Here is a 21,596-nt window from a genome sequence, read left to right as displayed (position 1 = left end):
AGTGTTTGGCTGCACTGAACCTGATTTGAGCCATGTGTTAAGAGTTGTGTTGCTTGGAGTGAGTTTTGCAGGTGATGTGAACTGTTTAGCTTAGGTGACTGTTGGTAGTGCAGACTGTAGTTAGAGTTTTGCACATGTAGCTCTAGTTGTGCTCACTGTCGTTTAGCAATCGAAAAAAACTGTAATGTGTTTATCATGCAGATTTTGCTCGGTTAAACTCAACAATACCTACTTTTGAATGAATACATATGTAACACAATAAATACGTATGCTTCATATGCTAGCTATAGCGTATATATAAGAGTTTGGTTTCATGTAATTTAATTTATTATATAGCCTATATCGCTTAAAAAATGACAATACATGTGTTTTTATATTGCTTTAACTCATCAAAATAAGTCAGCTTTTTTATGTTAAAGATTGATTTTTTAAAGTCAGCTTAATGTAAATTTAAGTTGAAATTACTTAAAAATCCAAGTTGATTTTACTTAAAAATGTTAAGGTCATTCCAGTCATTTATTACGATATTGAACCGAACAGCACAACCTTGCTTATCATATGTTGCAGTCTGTTCTATGAACCACCTTTCAGGCTATTCCTGTTTCATTTTAGCCTAATGTTCATTCCAAGAAATTCATGAAACGTTCATCAGTCATTACCAGAGGCCATTGACGGAAATGTAAATAGCCAGTTAAAATAGACCTGCTTGCATGCTATATATGATCCTCAAATATTGCAATCTCCATGAAAGCATAAAAATTATTCAGCGTGATGAAAAGCTTATACTGTACATTAAAAATATAAATTTGCTCTGTTTGTTTTATGTCTCTCGTTAATAATGAGGCAGACGTCACTGATATACACCACTGTTCCCAGCAGCACTGACCTGCATTGACCTCACTGCTTACTGTAATTGTCCTTATTGTGTGTGTGTGTGTGTGTGTGTGTGTGTGTGTGTGTGTGTGTGTGTGTGTGTGTGTGTGTGTGTGTGTGTGTGTGTGTGTGTGTGTGTGTGTGTGTGTGTGTGTGTGTGTGTGTGTGTGTGTGTGTGTGTGTGTGTGTGTGTGTGTGTGTGTGTGTGTGTGTGGGAAGTCTCTGATGCTGACAAAAGTAAGAGCCCTGAAAGGTTGAAACCAGAAATCGCTTTGACATATTGGCCAAAATACACTGTATATTCCAGTTATGTGATACATTTGTGCTGTCTAGAGATTAAAGCCACACATTCATTCATGCAGGACAGACCAGCCAGTCATCTGTCAGCAATACAACATGGCGGAAGAGGCAAATTATAAACTTTTCATCAAAAACCATCCTGCCGAGTTGTCTGCCATGAGGGTTACAGTTATTGCAGTGTTTTTCCAACAGATCTCAGAGGACTAAAGACTGGGGCTGGACTACAGTAAAAGGGACTCTTTCATCCAGCATTACACACGCCAATTACACCCACTGGCCCTCCACAACATGGCTTTGTTTCAGAACTGCCCTCTCATCACTGATGCATGAGTCTGACTCAGTTTGTGTGAATCTTTATATCACGGTCAGACAAAAGTAACGTGAAGCCTGGAAGCAAATGTAAAACATGATTGGCATAACACAGTATATATATACAAAACATTTCATGGTATAAGACTAGGGTAATTTCTTTGCTAAGGTGTCTGTGTTTTTATAATCCTCCGCCACTGCTTCAACCTTTGAAGTGATAATCGTGTTGTGCTTGCTTAATGTGACCATAAGGTGGCACTAGTGGTTAAATTAACACACAGAAGATCTGTTGAACGATATGCTTTTTTCTACTTTAGTCTGACATATGTTGTAATATCCACCCGTGTCAAGATATAATTGCTGTATGCACACTGAACATTAATATTTACTCTATAACAGAAATAGCTAAGAAACTTAATTTTATTAGCCTTAAACCTATTTATATATCCTTCATAACAACACAGAAATTGGACCTACATCTATCAAAAAATAAAATAAAAATGTAACAAATGGTCATGGAAATGAGATGCTTAACTTTTGAAAATGCTGATTAACAACCTACACACGCACGCACGCAGTTTCTTTAGGCCTATATAATAGGCCTTATGTAACAATTATTACAACAAAGAAAACATGAAAATGTTGTGGGTTTTCGGCTTTATTTAATTGTATTTCGTTTTATTAGAAAATATTGATACAGTATGTTCTTTAATTTTCTACTACTTAAATATGTTTTTTTTTTATTTTACTTATTTAGTTGAAATAATGATTCAATTAGAATAAAATTAGGTATAAATAATTAGATTATTTTGAATAATTTATCTGTCTTTTCTTCAAGTATTTCCTAAGTAAAACTATGTGTATGTAGAGTCGGTACAGATCCATTTCTCATCGGACAAGAGCAATAAGGATTTCTGAATCCACTTTCGTCATTGTCGCCACCACAACCATTACATGGAGACGAGAGGACTGCGGGGTCCCAGTCCTCCCTCCTCAGAGACAGAGCAACAACAGCAGGCAAACCTGTTAGTGTCATTATCACAGATATTTAGGCCAAGTATATAGGACGGGGGACTAAAATACTGTTGTACATTAATCAAGCCCACCATGAAGTAGAATATGTGATATCCAGCAGATATGTTCTGTGTCTCCCTGTGGGTTTTGCATTCCTCAGTCTAGTGTGGCAAGGCTGCTGACAGCCATAACAGTAACAAAATCCCTAAACGTCTCAACACCGCACAGATAATTGCTGTCTTACAGTCCATTTTCCATTATCCGTTCAGAAATTCTACTATAAATATGTTTTACAGCAGCGCCGTAGCAAATAATGCCATCATGTGCATTTTTGCTCTTCTTGCGGGATCTATCCCAACATATTTTACAATGTAAGATGCAATTTGCTCTAATTGATAAATAAAACAGCACAAACCTTGCATAATAAGAAAACACTGCATGTACACAGGAATGAACCAACCGTGGATGAATCAATCAATCAATAAAAGATCAAGTGAAGCCTCTCTGTCTCAAAGACTCTGGAGGATTGGGACAAATCCCCTTCTTTCATGTGGCAATGAACGCCTCCGTTTGCACAGATCCCAACCAGCTCCACTGTCCTGTCTCCAGCTGGGTGTTCTTGTGGATAAACCCATTAACTGTGAGCTTGTGTGAAGTTCAGGGAGCGCCACCTGTGTGAGGGTCCCAGAAGGGGCCCTTAATAAGGCTCTAGTGTTCGGCCAGGAGCGCAGTCTCTGAATAAAGCAATCATTACAGACTAATTCTGGTGCATGTGACCCGTGCGCACATTCCTGCCTCATCCTCCAGCCTCCCTCTCCACTGCTGCAGACAAGCAGTTTTCAGCACAGAAGAAAAGATATATAGATCAGGGCTAGTTGTCACAATGGCTGTATCTCAGTAAATGTAATATTTTGAGCCAAAAAACTATATAAATGCTTCTTCTGAAACACTTAATAAAGTATAAATTGTATAAAACCACACTGGGATACATTAATACAAAAGCCAATAATATTACATTATTGCTAATAATACAAATAAAATATAGAGTACGCCATGGAAGAACTGTATCATATTCATATTTCAAAAAAGTGGTATTTAATCAGTGCCAATAAACAGAAGGTTCCCATTGTAACAACTTACCCAATATACTGGGGTCAAAAGGTCAATATGTTACTGATAATTTTTTCTTAGGCAGTAATGATGGAAATTATCAATAGCTTCTTTTTTTTTGTAGCCAAGACTGGAAAATCAACCTACGAGAAATATTCACTAAATGTTAAAGATATGACAGCTAAATCATGGTCTCTCCTGAATCAGCCAAGACAATATGCTAGCTGAAACTAGAAATTGGAGAGATATGAAACAATTAAAGGGATAGTTCACCGAAAATGAAAATGTTGTCATTATTTACTAACCCCTAAAGCTGTTCCAAAACTGTATCAGTTTCTTTCTTCTGTTGAACACAAAAGAAGATATTCTGAAGAATGTCGGTAACCAGACAGTTGTCATTGACATAGCCTACTACTACATACCGTAGTATTTTTTTTCCTACTAGGAAGTCAATAGCTACCTTCAACTGTTTGATTGCCATATTCTTAAAAATATCTTCTCTTGTGTTCAGAAGAAGAAAGAAACTCATACAGTTTTGGAACAACTTGAGTAAATGATGATAGAATTTTCATTTTTGGGTGAACTATTAAACGAACCCTTACTACGAAAGTTTTATAAAACTTGACTCAATATTAGCTTATTGTAGGCTATTTCGGGAAATCACTAAAATGATTAATTAGCCTACATCATTAAAAACAGCTGGCTCATAGTAATTTGTTTGGGAATATAACATTGGTCGCACTGTCAGTTCAAGATTCACTAAAGAAAGTCGACTCATAAAAAACACTTGAGTTGGAATCAGACAAAAAAATCTGCTAATGATTCACTTAAAAGAGTCGACTCATTAGAGTTAGTTGTTCGGGAATCGGAATGCATTGGTTTGGAGCGTGTGCTGAATCAGTGAATAGCCCAAATGACTGTTATTAGTTCACACTAAAGAAAATTTCTACCTTCAATTTTGAAGTACAATCAACTTGAATCAACAATGATTGAGTCAATTCAACTTAAATTAGGCCTAGGCCTACATTAAACTGAGTTCAAGCAATGTAAAAACATTATGTTGTCATAACTATTTGATCATATATTTTTTTACAGGGAAAACACCCGTTCGAATCGTTAATGGGATGAAGAATTCGCGCGCCGTGTGTTGGTGGCAGTAGTGCTCTGCTTTGCTCTGCGCGCGAGGCTCTCCATTCGTCACGGTCGGAGCCGCTATCTGGGCGGGGAGAAAGAAAGAAACCTTACCTCACTAAAGCTCACTAACACTCAGCAGAACAGAAGAGAAGCCGCGGTTCACAACCGAGGACGCGCACGGGAGAATATCTTGCAGACGTGGTGAATAAAAGAAAATCGAAGAATCTCAATCCAAGCACTCACATTTTCTTGTGGATTTCCAACGGTTTTAATGCCGGCTGATCTGGTGTGAAGCGTGTACCAGTTCAACTATTGTTTTTTGGGGGGAGTGGAGGTATCATTTCAGCTTCATTCGTGTCTTGTAAACGGAATGAATGACCAAGACAAAGGTTGACACCGGTTCCCCGACGCATTTTGTCTCGTCGAAGGAGAAGAGGCAAAAGCAGAAAATGGAGAGCAGCACCGGCGAACAAGAACAGCCGCCTGCGCAGCCGCTGCAAGTTAACGAGAAAAAGAAAACACACCGGGCGCCGTCTCCAGCAAGACCCAAAGATGTGCCCGGGTGGTCCCTCACTAAAATCCGCGGAGGTATCAGCACGCCGACGCTGAGCGTTAAACCGGGAGCCATATATTTAGGCGGCCGCGTGTCCAGACGCAGCCCGGTTACCGGGAAAGAACAGAAAACAGAGAAGAGTAAACCGACCGGCAAGCCCGCGCTATCCGCGGCCGGTCCTCAGAAGAGCAGCGCGAAGTCCAGTAAAAGCGCTCGAAGAAAAGTTTCGGACGCCAGCATCGGATCAGATGATTTAAGCAAGGACTCCGGCTGTGCTCCGGGGAAACTCTCAGCCACCGACAGCAGCTCCGAGCTCTCGGACTGCGCTTCCGAGGAGAACAAGGTCTCCACAGACGCGCTCAGCAGCGACACCGAGACCAGCAGTCGCGGGGGGATCGACGGCGATAAATCGGCAGCAGAACATGGACTATTGGACAAGAGTGGTCAAACCAAGACCAGCGTGGAGAAAGAGCGTCTCTCACTGGGAATGGAGACCGCAGAGGGGAGCGTCTCTCCCGGCGACGAGCGCTCGCTCACCTCGTTCGACAGCAGGATGCTCGCCAGCACTTCCCTGGCGTTTTCGGACCTGACAGAGGAGCTGATGGACGGGATGCATGAGGAATTAATCAGGGAAATAGAGGAACTCAGGTCGGAAAATGACTATTTAAAGGTAAGATAATGATTATATTATTTTATTATTGTAAAATCAAACTTAAAAGCATTGCAGTAAAAAAATATTTTCATATTTGATTTGTTTCACAACTTTTTATCTTTTTTTCAAATCAACAATTTAATGTGGTTTAGATTAACATAATATTTTGAGTTTCCATTTATTAACTTTTATACATTTAAAAATTTCACTTCAATTAACTCAAAATTTTAAAGAAACCAGGTAACTTACTTTTTTTTAAGTTAAACCAACAATGGTGTCATATAGCACCATGTTAACCACTGTTTCCACCAAAAATGTCATATTGCTCAGTTTAAGGTTACAACTTGGATGTTATTCTAGTCCTTTGGCTGATTCCAAAAACCAAAACACTGATCTCAAGAACATAATGCAACATCAAAACCTCCAAATAACCAACTAATCAAAAAGGGTATGCAAAAGGGGTTCTTTTCAGAACATTTGAATCATTTCTAAAAATAAATTCCCCAAAGTATAGCCTAGTAACACTGTTGTAGTTACTGAAACTGTAGTGCAATAGTATAAGTGGCTTTTAACAAGATTTTTTTATGCTCATGGTTATGACAACCAACTAGATTGAAAATCCTGTATTACCTTATTTAAAAAAAATATATATAAAAGTGGTACATTAATTACACTAAAAGGCCACTTAGAACTGATATACTGAATCAAGAAAATCTCATTCATAACACTGAGTAGAAATGACAGAAATTTCTGTGAGATGATACATGGCTGGAAACTAAGATTTTTTTTTATAATGATGAAATGCATCACAATAACTGTTGTTATTGTTTTTGGTGGAAACTAGTTGGAGGGTCACGAGCATAACACTGTATTACTGCCATATATCATTATCATTGTCCCTAAGGCAAAGGCAGACATGCTAGTGTGTTCCCCCTAAAACTGTAAATACTCTTTTTATTCATGTTGCAAAGCATATATTTAAAATCCTTGTTTACTATTACTATTAGATGGGTTTGTCTTCTCCACAGAATTACTACGAGTCATATGTACAGTAGCCTAAGAGCTGAACAGTGATTCCTTTGTAATCTCGGTTTTTATACAGTGATTCCTTTGTAATCTCGGTTTTCATAAACTATCAGAAGACCAAATCTTTTTCATTTGACACGCCTAATGTAACAGCATAAAAAAGGCTAGCGGTTAGTTGCTCTTGCACTCGTGTTGCTTGAGTAATGCAGCTGTTTGTACAGATGCTGCAGCAGTCCACTGCGCCCGCGCCCACTTTTCACTCCATTGTTTATCCGCGCGCTGAGCACGTGACGCGCGCTGCAGTAGTTGACCTATATTCACTGGAAATGTGTGACAGCACGCGGTGGCCCACAGCATGCATCTATCGGCCTCTGAAAGTGGGATGCACTTTTTACCCGTTTGAGGTATAAATAGTTGATTTGTCTTTAGAGCCATGTGCTTTGTAAACATCGCGCTATTTTGCTAACTCATCATAATCATAATGCAGCATAATGAATTTGATGCATAATATTGGTTTTCACACCACCCTTGATAATAGGTCAGGGGCATCATATGCATTTTTTGAAGGGGTGCCAATGGCAGTTCAGACTTACCTGGGAAGACCTTTTATCATCTAATGTTTTTTTTTAAAAAGCTTGCAAAATGCATAGTGATTCCTAAAATGATGCATTGTTCGTTTGTGTGTATATCAGGATGAAATGGAGGAGCTTCGCTCTGAGATGCTGGAGATGAGGGACATGTATATGGAGGAGGATGTTTATCAGCTCCAGGAGCTCAGACAGCAGCTGGATCAGGCCAACAAGACCTGCCGCATCCTGCAGTACCGCCTGAAGAAGGCAGAGAGACGCAGTATCCGCGTGGCCCAGACCGGACAAGTGGACGGGGAGCTTATCCGCACACTGGAGCAAGACGTCAAGGTTAGTGCGGCACGATATTTATTACAGATAAAACCTACCAATCATATTCTGGTAGGTAACTGATAGTGATAGTAGAGTTTGCATTTGAACTACACCTTGTGAAAAAGAACTTGTACTTGCACTTGTAATGCACTTCAAGTCTTAACAGTTTGTTTTTAGGAAACTGTACTTTCAGGTAATAAAAATTAAGTAAAAAGCCAATGAATTGTACTTAAAGAGAGTCCACATTCACATTTTAAAAAGTGCACTTTGTAATAACGTCACATTAAAAGTTTTTAATCATTGTTTTAATAATATTTTGTCATCATGCTTTATAGACACTTAATTTGATGCATTGGCTAAGAAACTAAAGCACTTTTAAAGTACTTAGTTGTAGTTTCTTCTGTAGTGTACATTTAAACACACAGTTGAAGTTTGTATATTTTAAAGTGATTATATTTGAAATGTACTAAATTGCAACCTCATCATTACAAATGTGTAATTGCAAATATATTTAAATACATGAGTTTCAAAGACATCAAAGTAGATTTTACTTCACCATAAATGCTTGTGCAGTACACTTGAACCATTTTAAGAACAATAGAATTATGCAATTACATAAAAAAATGTACTGAAGTACTTTTTTTTTCTATAAACTTAGATTTAATTTACATTTGAACTTTAATACACTTTCATTTAATTGTAAATAACATGGAATTAAGTGTCTGAAATCATTAGGCCTACAGTCAGTTTACATTTAAAGGGATACTTCACCTCTGGAAAGATGAATGTGTATTTAAAATGGGTCATTTATGTAGTAGAAATGTGAAATTATTTTTGAATTTGGAGCCTTCTAGACTGAGAAAAGCCAGAAAATGTATTTGTGTCTCATGTGAATGAAAGACAACAACTCCCAGAATGCACTTGCTTCGCTGCCCTACGAGGCCACTCCCAAGCCACGGCTACTGGTAACAGCGCAGTTAAACAACTAGGCTAGGCTACTAGTTGACTTGAAACTCCGTGACAAGTCTTCCCACAATTGTCCGTAATTGGCCCAAAATGTCCGGGATTCGGCTTTTGCGTTCTACAGTCGCTATTCATTATGTTTACTACTGTGGCGAGCAGGACAAGGCTGAGGGCCGGGGGAGAACGACGCGAGGCCGGTGGGGTGATTATTGATGAGCGGCACCTGTGAGACGCACCGGTCTCGTAGGCTATCTCTCAGGGAGGAGCGGGAATTTTCTTAGCAATGCTAAAACGCACATCAACCGATCACTTGTTTAGCGTTCATGTAAACACTACATTCAGATTCACCAATCAGAATGAATTCAGTTAGATTGAAACAAAAGGTGTGCATGTAAAAAATGAATGGCAACTGTAGAAAGCAAAAGCCAAATCCCGGACATTTTGGACGATCTCGACGGCCGGACATGTCCGGGAAAAAGGATGTATGGTAACCCCTACTACTCAGCTTTCTCCACAGAACAAGAGCCTGTTAGCTTAGCTTTCAAAAAAAGATGGCGGACACTATTTGTACATTCTGTGAGTGAGATCCCACCCTCTATGGGTTAAAAACATGCGGAACAAGCTACTATACTGGCTGTAGTCTCTAGCCTCTGGCCAAAAAATCCTCCGATGACGCAAAATGGCGATTTTTGCGTCATCGGAGGATTTTTTCCAGACAAAAAATACATAGATCTCTGGTGTCAGGAGACATGAGGTAGGGAAGCATGGTAATTCGAAAATACTACAGGTTTTCTACTGATATAAAGCTTAATGCTAAATGCTGAAGTATCCCTTTAAGCATATTCTTTTAAAGTATATTAGTTCCATAAGTTGTTTTTCACAAGAGACCTCTGAATCCCAGAAGTGAATCTTATAAATATCCAATGATGTAAAGGTCTTCAGTAGACTGTAAGATCATGCATGCACCACGCAGGCAGCTGTCTCACATGGCTGTGGACACAATACTTCCTTTATCTGGTCTGTCAGAGGGAAGAGAAATAACCATGATGTCATTCCCATCGCCACTGTCTGCATTCGCCTCTTTTAAATGGCTGATGTGTATACAGTAACAGAGGGAAGGAAAAGGAGGGAGAGTGATTTCCTCTGCCAAGCAAATGCTGTGGCTCTCTGTGCTATTGAGACAGACTATGGTGCTCTTAAACAAGTAACATTGTCACATACTTAAGTTTTACTACTCAGGACACAGCTGGCAAGGATCAGAAGTTTTAACACACAATCGATGAGGCAAGGCGAGGGGGATGGTGTCTGCAGGAAAACATCGCAGCCTCTGCTGAATTCTTTAACTGCTGACAGGAGTCTCCTAACACAGGGTCAATTGTCTCCCCACGCTACCGGCACAGCCAGGTCAAATTACACTGATCTCCGCAGCGCTTCGCATTCAACTGGTTGAAATACTTCATTGCCGCCGCTGGGACAGACACACTATGCTTTGAGGAGGAAGAACATTGTTTCTTTAAGTTCAGCTTAGCACAGCAACAAAGCACTGCGTAGATCTAAGTGCTAACTCAGATTTTCTTGTACCCTTACAGGCTTATGAAGATAACTAGTGCTACATACATCACTTTGAAATATATTTTGTAATGGTTGAGTAACACATGCTGTATTTAGTCAAGTTGTACAATATACTCATGACTGATCGGTCAAATATTTCCTAATATTCACCATCGTCCATGGCAATGCTGTTTGGCAGACCAAGTTTCATGTCTTTTTTTTTCACACCAATTCTCTCTCTCGTGATACAAACACAACTGCTGACATTTTTGTCTCAGTTATTGATTGTATTGTAAATGACCTTGAGGATTTTTTGCAATGTTCATCTTGTTTCTACTGATTGTTTTGTACATCATGACCTAAAACTAGCAGAAAAAAGGTAACGGTAAAACTAACCGAAAGGGACCATGATGTTGAGCATATCATCCAGTCATGGATTAATTTGCGGTAGACCAACTCACTATACATGATCCTGCCTGTTATTTGGCTTACTTACCAAAATATATAAATGATTGGACTTCAAATACTAATTTGAGTTAAAAAATATTGTATTATGTGAAATCCACTGCCCCAAAATGATGCCATTGTGGAGAACCATGTAATTACCATACAGCTATATATTATTTGCATTTTTGAAAAATCTAAAATGGAATACTCAGAATACACAACATTATTCATTGCATTGTTTATTATCCATTGACAAGAGTCGAGACTGTTGGTAGATTTGGATCTACTGGTTGATTTATCTAAAAATGCTAAATTATTACTGACCAATACATTACTAGTTATGTTCTATATGTTATGTAAAACCCTTGATTTTTGTGATACTTTAACTTTTTAAGGGCCAGATGTTAACGCACATGACCCACTTAGCGGTTGTTTCCAAAAGAATAAACCTCATTCAGAGGTCAGTGATATTCTGACCAAGAGGCTGTGCAAGACAAATGTTTTTTCCCCCTTGGACTTACTCTGTCATAAAAGAGTTTCCCATGTTCACATTTTTCCCATCTTGCTCTATTCTCTCGGGACCGTGGGGGGAGGGTGATGATGTCATGGTCAGGAGGGGGTAGGGGTGAAAAGGGTTGATGGAAGATTTGAATGTTTGTAAGATCCCTGCACCATTTCCTGCTCTCTGAAGCACTGGCCTCATTTCTCATCCAGTGAGAGCAGCGTCTCCCAGATCTGTCAGGGGAAGGATGGAAAACAGATCCACAGCTTCTCATCAGCTGCTCTGGCTTATTAAATAGGGTTTGGAGAAGTACTGGAGCTTCCTCTTTCCCTCTGTTACCCATCTGAGCTTCTTCTCCAGTCATGTGCTCATGCAAAACAACAGCTGAGAAACAGAGACAATGATCACAGCTGTAGGAAACAAAAACTGTCTAAATGAGAACTCTTTTGTTCCTTAAATCTCGATAATCTAGCGCTTTCAAATAGTATTACTCCCATTATAATCAACGATTAGCTGTGCCCGTGTTATACAGTTTGCAGGTTAAATATCTAAACATGCAATATAAGGAACAGAGCCACTGCTTTTAAACAAACAAACAAAAAACTTTTTATTCTAGCGTAACGCATTCTTTTTTTCATCCACATTTGAATGTGGGTACGTTTCATAAAAAAGCAATATTTTAAGCATAAAAACTGAGAAAATCGCATTTTTATCAAAAGACTATCCAGATAGTTTTGATCAATGATAATCAAAACATAGATGGAGTAGATTGAGTCCATCAACACCCCTAATGCTTCCACAGCCCTATAGCTCGTCCTGGGTCGACATTTCATTCTGTAACATAGTTTTGATTTATATGCTGTTTAATGTTGGTGATCGCGTTATTTTACATAAGCATCCGCTTTCATATGACATCGCTTGTTTCTGCTTCTTCTTCACACGTGAACACGGAAAAACTGAAAATTCCGTCAATGGCGGGGAAGCGTTGTCTCATAAATTATGGAAATTTCAATGGGGAGAAAAAGAGTTCAAATCGTACCATGGATGTCATTAAATATTTCTGCTCATGCTCAGACTTAATGGAGGATGTTGTGTAAGTCTCCTGCTTCCAAGAAGAAAGTACCAGATTTATCTAAATGATCTGAGCTTTGCTAGTTTAATGTACATCTCCAAAATTGTCTACTTTGCTTCTTTTTTTATTTCTGAGACAAAGTTAATACTTAAATTAGTTAAATTCCAGAGTATACTTAAGTTTTGACGTGAATGCATAGTGTAGCTATAGCATATATGCGTACAGCAAAACGAATAGTCTTTTAAAGTAGACTCCAATTATGAGTAATAAAAACCAGTGGTTCCCTTGAGATTTTCCTATGGGTTTTTATGAGAGGGTTTTTCCAATTTATAAGTTAAATAAGGTTTGTAGTAAACATAACTCACTTGGACATTTTGTTCTACAACGTAAACTTGACACACTCAAACCCCAAATGTTCTTATCCGGTTACTTATTACAAACTAAAAAAAAAAAAAACATAGCTTAAAAATTAGTAATTTACGTTGTAGAGCAAAACGTTTATGTTTTTATGCTGATGATGAAATTTACGTCTATATGTATAACCTAGCATATGTGCAAAACTTAAAGTATATTTTGAGCTTAATGAGACATGCATTAAGTGTCCTGAGCTGTAAAATAGCAACATCTCAGCAATAAAGTGACCCTCTGGGCACAATGAGAATAATAAAGAGGAAGTGAGGGTGACAGATGCTGATAAGCTAATAAATACTGTTTGGTCAGTTTGGTTTTCGCCTGTTTAGATATCAGCTTAGCAGCAGCATCCTGGGGATAAGAGGGGAGAAAGAGGCACATGGTAATGAACATCTTATTGTGAAGCAGGTTTGGTCCCCTCTCGGTCAGACCACTCTAGGGATTCCAGGAAAACTGACTCTGAAACCTCACTGGCTGCCTTCTCCCTTCATTGTCATCTATGTGAGGAGTGCACATGCATAATCATCCATGTGCTGCATTCACACGTCAAAGTCAACTCAAACAGCCATGGAGCAAGACAAAGCCCCACTTAAAGCCCAGATCTGACGCTCAGAGAAACTCTAGAGGAGAAACATTTGAGATAACTTCAATTTAAAAAATTGAAAAGCAGGAGACTTGCCCTACATTTTATCTCAGTAATTTCCAGTTTCACTCAGAAATGCATCACATTATGTAAGTAAAATGGTTTGCAAATGCAATTTTATGCTGACTCTACGACTCGCTTTTAGGTTGCAAAGGCAGGATTTGTAAAAATATCTCGAGAGCGACATATGGGTGGAAGCAGAAATGGACTGGCAGATGCATTTAAAGTGTGTCCCTCCATTTAAAAATGTAGTAGCAACTGTGTTAATGGGTTCCTTTCAACGACCGAATTTGGTGCCCTTGAACCGTCTTCATGTGGCTCGTCTGAGCTGCATGTGTGTTTATAGAGGTTAACCGAAAGGGCAGCTTGTTTGTTTTTTTCCTAAGTAGGGTAAGGTTGAGGTTACAGTGTGAATATGCCCGGGCATCTGTCCCGCAGATGCAACCAGATACAGATCTGGAGGGAAGTCATTTAAAACGACCGTTTGCACAGCAGAGAGGCGGAGCAATCCTGAAAAGCAGGATCAGAGAGGGGCGACACACACACACACACACACACACACACACACACACACACACACACACACACACACACACACACACACACACACTAAGACAAACAAATTCCACAGAGCCATTTACATATTTGTCCAAGTACTACTGATGAACAGTCATGGGCGCATGCAAATATTCTTTGATGGGTCTTTACACTCCTTTGATTTCAGTGTTTGGACAAATGGTGCAGCAGATATGGCAGTTTGTTGTTCTACATCAGACTGTGGTGAGAGGGGCGGACAACAAGCCCCCCCCCCCACACACACACACATACGGCATTGCTGTGCTTCACTACCCCTTTCCCTGTTGATCTATAGGTGTCCATCTTTTTTTGCATGTAAAAGCAACAACAGGGCCGTGACATTGTCAGTCAAAGGCAGGTGGGTGGCATCTAGACAGAATGGAGGGAGGAGTGAATGCAAATAATCTGGGACCAACAGACACTTTTGGTGCTCTGATAATTAAAGCATTTGTATGACAATACAGACGGCCCAATTACCATAAAACCTTGGGCCTGTGGTTTAGAAACAAACTACTCTATTATGAATTGTGACAGATTTATTTCATGCTTGGCTGTTTGTTCTTATAAATATTGATACTGTATAAATCTCTCTATATTTAAGAACTAAAAGATGTGGTTGCCAGAACTTATTTTAATAGAACAGAACAGAAATTAAATAAATAAATGTTTCAGGAATTAAAACATTGTCTTTTGATAACTTTATATTTTACAGTCAATAACTGTATGAATCCTTGATATAATTTGCAATCAAAAATCGTATTGAATTTATTTTTTCCCCACCATATAACCACCATAATAACACACTTATTCTGCTAGGTATATATTATATATTCTAAATATAATTTTCACCATATATAGTAAAATAATATACTGTGCATATTCTGTGAAACCAAAAGTGATTAATATTGCATTTTCAATATAATGCAACATCAAAAGAGTATTGTACAGTTTCCTCACACTACAGCACACCCTTTTGGAAAAAAAATGGCTTGCACTGAAAAAGCTGCATTGAATGAAAAACAACCGAGTGTTGTACGTTTAGTGTTGCTACGTTTAGTTAGTTGCTCCACTGGAAGGAAATCGAAGGAAAGATTGATGGAACAAGGCAGAGAGGCTGTTGGTGGGATAAATAAATGGAAAGAATGAGAGATGGAGGGATCTGATATGAATTAGAGCTTGGTGTTGGTACAGAGGAGCATTGTGGGTACCCAGCTGCACCCTGGCTGTGGTTCAGACACAGAGAGAGAGGAGAACCCACTCTCAAGAAGCACAACTCACAAACAGGGACTGTGTTCCTCCTCATACCCCCTCACAGTCCCCATTTACCCCTTTCAGTGACTGCTGCCCTCTCTTTTCTTCATTCCACGCACACAAACCTACATCCTTCCTTTATATGTCTTCTATTATAAGCATACACACATTGTCAGTAATGAAAAATGGGCTTGTGTTGCTAAAATGGTCCAAACACCGTGTGGTATAGATGTGTTCGAATTTTCTGTCTTTGTTTGCCCAACACCGATAATTGCCTCCTTAAAAGTTAGTGCAGCTTTACAATCAACCGCTTTTAATGAGCTTTCCACCACCTTCAGGAAGACATAAATCATAAACGTATGAATCGGACATCTTCAATACTTTTCACTGGAAAAGCTAAAGAGTACCTTTTTTCAAAGAATAATCTCAATTTCAACACACCACATTTAAAAACTGTTGTGGTTGTTTTAGGTGGCGAAGGATGTGTCCATTCGTCTGCACAATGAGCTGGACACTGTGGAGAAGAAGAGATCCCGCCTGGAGCAGGAGAACGAGGAGCTGAGGGTGAAACTACAGGATCTGGAGGTGGCCAAGCAGGTCCTTCAAGCTGAGATGGAGAAGGCCAGAGAGGTGAGGGAAACTGTTGTTATGCAGAAACCAATGAAAGCTACTTCTAGGGTGGTCTTGGTGGGTACAAGGGCATTGCTTTGTGGTTGCTACAGTTCATCTGAGAGGTTGTTAGTGTGTTACTGTGTGGTATTGGGCATTGCTAGGTGGTTGCTAGGGTGTTCTGGGTGGTCGCTAGGTGGCTACTTACTGGCTCAAAATGAAAATATGCTTTTTTCATGGTCAGCATGCAAAATCCGTAAGTTTGATGACATAGAAATGTAAAAGCACACTTTTTCATCAACAAACCGTAGGATTTGAGGTATCATTCATCATAAAAACAATGATGCATGCCTTAGAATAACTAATATTAATAACCACAATAAACCATTTTTTACCATCAAATAATATACAGCAGGAATGCACGGTAGATTGGCCACCATACCGGTATTGGCCGATATGTGTTCATTTTTAATGTTATCGTTAACGGCCCGATAAGAAAATTTGGCCGATATATTAAAGCCGATAAATAATGGATTATTTCCTTCAGCTGAGACACTTCAGATGTGTACTGTAACTGTTCACCATGATGGTTTTGAATTGCTTGAAATATGATTGGAATCACTTTAAAAAAAGGAAAATACTTTTTTAATTGCAACATGTACGGCGCAAGTCTGTCTTATTATGCTACATAAAATAATGAGAACATTATAATTGTGTGCTTGGGACATGGATTTAATAGTGAGACTTTTGTTTTTGTCAGGCTCTCAAAAATGATATGAAAACGTGGATTTAGATTTATCGGCCAATATATCGGTTATTATCGGCTTTCAAATATAAAGAATTATCGGTTAACGCTATCAGCCAAAATGTTTTGACATTGGTGCATCCCTAATATAGAGTAGTTCACAAGTCACATTGGAGCTGGAGTTGGAACTATCCATTTTTGGCCATTTTAGCTTCAGTAAGGGAAATTAGTGTGAGATCTGTAGGAAGTTGATAGTAATTGGGGAGAAATAGGATCATTAATTAGTTTCAGATTTTCAGAAAAGGCTTCATTAGGAGCTCCTGGGAAGCTTTTAGAAAGGAAAAGTGTTTATGTTGTACTTGATTTGGCTTGGGGCAGAACTCTTGATGTTGACACTTTTGTTTAACTTGAGGCGCAGCGCTCCACTGTAGTCAAAGCTCTATATGTGTGTTACGACAGGAGCTGAGAGCCCTTCGCTCCTACTGATCTGTTGACTTTCTCTGTGTAAATGTCAGCTCGGGTGGGTGGGATTGAGGGTGGAAGGGGAGCACATGAATTTAGCATTAGATTTTCTCTACTGACAGTTTAACGAGGAGGAACATAAAGCATGCTCCTTGTGTTTGGTTAATTCTCTATTTTGGCCGGCATTCTTTTGGTAATAAATGTTTCTTTGTCTAATAGATGGTTGGCTGGATGGCCTGCGTTGGCTCAATGGTTGGTCTGTGCTCTATTAGCTATGTCTGATAAAAAGTGATGAAAGCATTATTGTTTGAAGCAACGGTCATTATTGGTCGGTTCACTCTTTTCTTTGAGAATCATTTTACGGGGTGTTGTATACCGCTGCGATAGTCAGTGCCAGTGCTCTGATTTGCTCGGCTGCACTACTATGGGCCGGCCCACGGGTCTGTTCTGCGTTCTTATTGGCTGAAAGCCCAGGGCAGGATGAGTGCCACTCTCTGTTGTTGAGGCCTGCATTCTTAGCTAGCGGGCACTTATGGTACACAGCGAGAGTTCATACTTAACTGAACTTCTAGAGTAGAGCTAGTAAAGCTTTTCAGACAAAAGACCACTTAAATAATAGGGGAAAAAAAACAGTTTGCATGTAAAAGAAGATGATCTGATGATCTGGCTGAACATGATATCTCACGCTGACATACCCTTAGTTAACAGTAAGGATGAAAGAGATGTATTAAGGTTGATTGGACAGCTCTCTGGAATACTTGATTCTGATTGGTCAGTTGAAAAATATGTGTGTGTAATGACGGCTAAGCTCAATGGACCGATTTCCCACTAAGATGCGCTCGTTTTAGGTTTCCTTTATTTTTCTGAATAAATAATTACAAATTGATACACTTCATCAAGGTCCCGATAACGATTGATCATGGATCATACATGGACCAACACAATTTAAGCACACAGATTTCCTTGTCTTCTCCAAATGAGTATATTCATGAAAATAATGGCACACTCTAAAAAAATATGTAAAAACACTAGAGTAAAAACCTGTTTACTGGTTAACTCTAAGTTACTGACTAGACGATAATTTACGGTGATAAATAGTTAAAGGACATTCCCAGTAGTCTCTGCATGACACGTCACATATGATTATATTTTATTTCAATAGTTTTGTTCTTATTTTGTGGTGTTTGGTTGTAATACCATGTTTTATGGACAGGCTACTTATAAGCACATTTAAGATATTCAAGGAAGAATGGACAGAAAAGAAACTTTTGAAAACGTGTAATTTGTATTTCTCAGCCATAATCACTTATCATTTTGTCATTGAAGTGACTTTTAGGCCTGTTGCGTGAGAAAGGCAAGTTTGCATGTGGGCCAATCACCTTCCTGACACAAAAACAAACACTTCAAAATAAAGGCTTGCTGATTTTGAGTTTTTTCTTAGCCTAGATAAAACCACACCCCCCAAAAAATACTATTTTTCCTTTCCTACAAACGCTCGTTCTTCTTTTATGCTCTCCATCCCTCTTCCTCAAACTCTCTCTCAATACTTTATTTAACACAGAACGAGTATCGATCGGCACTGCAGCTGCCATGAAGTCTCCCGGGTGATTAGGTTCACATGTTCTCCTGCTGCTGGGAGTGTACGAGGGTGTGTTTGTGTGTGTTTATGGCCTACTGATGGTGGCCTCTACGTGGAGGGCCTGTTTTATAGATGTTTAATAGGCTTCAGTACAGGAAAAGGAGGTTGGGATAAGAGTTATGTTTTACTACACTTTTTGCTTTCTCCAAATATGCATTCAAACCCACAGCTCATGCGTTAGTTTATCATTCAGAGCCAAGTCAAGTGTGTCTCATAAACAGCATAATGAGAGCTTGTTTGTTAATTTACAGTTCTTCGCCCTTTCTAGACTATGCTAGAGGAAACAGTCCTATGAGGATGACTGAATCTTTATTTATATTTTTCAGGAAACTGGTATCTTTGTTTTGCTGAGGGGGAAACCCTGAGAAAGGAAGGAAGTGCAGGGTCTGGAGCTGCATTCATGAACTCAGTGTCAGCTCTCTGATGGAAACAAACACTAGATCAGAGATGAACAGTATCATGCGCCAGGGCTATTTCAACTTTGAAACCCTTGCTTGCTGTGTAGGGAAAAGCATGGGAATGTGAAGGGATTCTGAGCATTCTAGAATATTCCGAGTTTTCCAAGAACTTCCTGAAAGTTTGAGGGATGATGTGGGATTCAGCAGGTGGTCATGTGATTCTCTTCCTTCAGAACTAGAGTACTGACCTATGACTGTTCTCAGCGTTTCATTAAACACAGCGCTGTGAGCTTTTATAAGAAACCGTTTCCAGATAGACAAGACCGTTCCCAGCCTTGTCATTTCAAGACAAATCTATTTACTGTACTTTTCAGAAAAGGAATGTGCCTGTCGAACCCTGATGGTACTGAATGTGAATGATCACTATATTCATGTACAATGGTATTTACATGGTACTCCAAGGTACTTTGAAGAATACTAGGGTACATAAATGGTCCAATTGCCCTGGTATTTCTCTCTATTTAATACTATGCAGTGAATCAGATTTATGAACACACAATGCAGTCATAATAAAGTGAATGTTCTCAAACCTTTTGCAGATCATTGAAGATACAAAATATTTACAATAACACAAAGGAGGGTTAAATGGAGGCACAATAGCTGCTGGTTGTGATATCTTGAGTCTGTCTGGCAGCTGTGTTTGTTGTGTGTCGCTCTATTGTACGGTCTGACCTGTGTATAAAGCAGCATCAAAGCGCATGGGATTAGAGGTTTTGACTAGGAACATGATGGGAACAATAGAGAATAAAAGCAAGTAAGAAGCACACACATATACACTCATGCACAGATTGCACACATGTGGCCTGGATATTTTTTGCTTCTTCTCAAAAACCTAAAGGTACCTTGCTTGTGAAACGGTACTTAAAAGAAGAGTACGTATTATGGAAATAATATAGCCTACTTTATAAATATATTCTGAATTAAATGTTTTAGGAAACTTATTGCAAATAAATGAGAATGCGTTATTGTTGTGGCAAAAACAATTACTAAACTCAGCATTCCCAGGCAAAGAGACGTCAAGATCCAAATTGTATTTAAAAAGAAAAGTAATTTATTCATGCAAGAAAAATGGTTCTCTGACCCCAGCCTTGCAGCCAGGCTGCAGGCCAGAGTCAGAGACAGACAGATACTGGGACTTCTCCTCAAGAGAGCTTGGCCTGCTACTTTATAATGCAAGGGGAAACCATCACCCCCACCGTTTATACAAGCAAGAACAGCTTCCCCCAGCATGGGAACTTAAAACACAGATCATTCTCGGGCTCACACCCATACAGCTGTATCAGCGTTACAACATAAAGCTCAAAATACAGAACACATGGCATTCATATATTATCATTGAGAAAACAAAATAAACAAAGAAAAGATTAAAATTGCCACTACAATTTCTCCCTGTTTTTCATTCTCTGAAAACCCAAATAAATGCAACAATTTTAAGTCATTTCATCATATTTATACCTCTCATTTAAATCTTCCTGTTATCCCTTCCGTGACCATGTGACTAAAACCCAAATGTGACACATTCAAAACTGACCAACCAGATAATTACAACTTCCCTCATTGTACCAAAGGTGGGACGATTGCATACCTCCAAAATACACACATCTTAGGCCTACAGGCCTTGATCAGCACCTCGGTGCCTTTACAGACTCCAAATGGTCATTATGGAAATAGGTCGTCAAAAACAGTAAAGCAGATGTCTTTGTTCATTTCAAATATCTTGGATTATTTTCAATCCTACAATTCCCCATTGGTCCCGTTGACCACACAGGTGGAGTCCAAAGGTGACACAGTCCATCTTCAGACTTTTCGTCCAAGCTTGTAGCAAAACAGTTTGTCAGTTGTTCAGTCTTTTGTTCACCATCCAGCCCTGCAGGATTAGGCTCTATCAAATTGGGTTGCACCGTTATGCAAATCATCCATCGAATACCTGCACAAGAACAGTCACTGAATCTTGGAGCAAACGCCGGTTCCTCTTTCCGAGGAGGACACAGAATGTGAACTTGCAGGGTTGCAGGGATCCTGTGATTCTAAAAGAACATCTAGCACAACGACACAAAAGCAGACACATCTCATTTGTCATTGGTCAGAGGATTGATATGGTCAGATTGAATTTAGTCTCCTGGCAAAAGGCCCTTAAATTGATGTACTTAAAAAAAAATATGGTCAAAGGAATGATAAAAAGAAGATCTTACAAGTTCTTACACTGTTTCAGGAAACACTCAAATAAATTTCATTACAACAAAACAACAACTGCTAGTTTAAAACACCATTTCATGAAGAGTATCAGCAAAATATTCAGTGTAACCAAACACAGAGATTCAATTCAGTTAATGTCCAAAAATATTGTTGCAAGTCAAATGGACAAAATACAAATAAACAAAAACGTTTCAGAGATAT

General features: G+C 39.1%; 1 protein-coding gene across 2 annotated transcripts in view; it reads left to right on the top strand.

The window, feature by feature from the left end:
• The first annotated feature begins 4,882 nt into the window (after positions 1-4,882).
• Positions 4,883-21,596, top strand: part of mtcl2 (microtubule crosslinking factor 2) — a 57,804-nt gene continuing 41,090 nt past the window's right edge. For both annotated transcript variants that reach the window (XM_079587654.1, XM_079587653.1), the window contains exons 1-3: positions 4,883-5,963; positions 7,664-7,888; positions 15,758-15,916. In XM_079587654.1, coding sequence (XP_079443780.1) covers positions 5,115-5,963; positions 7,664-7,888; positions 15,758-15,916 — 1,233 coding nt within the window. In that variant the 5' untranslated portion in view covers positions 4,883-5,114. The remainder of the gene's footprint in view (positions 5,964-7,663; positions 7,889-15,757; positions 15,917-21,596) is intronic.

Source organism: Phoxinus phoxinus (assembly GCF_949152265.1).
Source record: "Phoxinus phoxinus genome assembly, chromosome: 18".
Taxonomy (NCBI): Eukaryota; Metazoa; Chordata; class Actinopteri; order Cypriniformes; family Leuciscidae; genus Phoxinus; species Phoxinus phoxinus.
The sequence above is the reverse complement of the archived record's forward strand: the minus strand, read 5'-3'. Positions and strand labels throughout refer to the sequence as shown.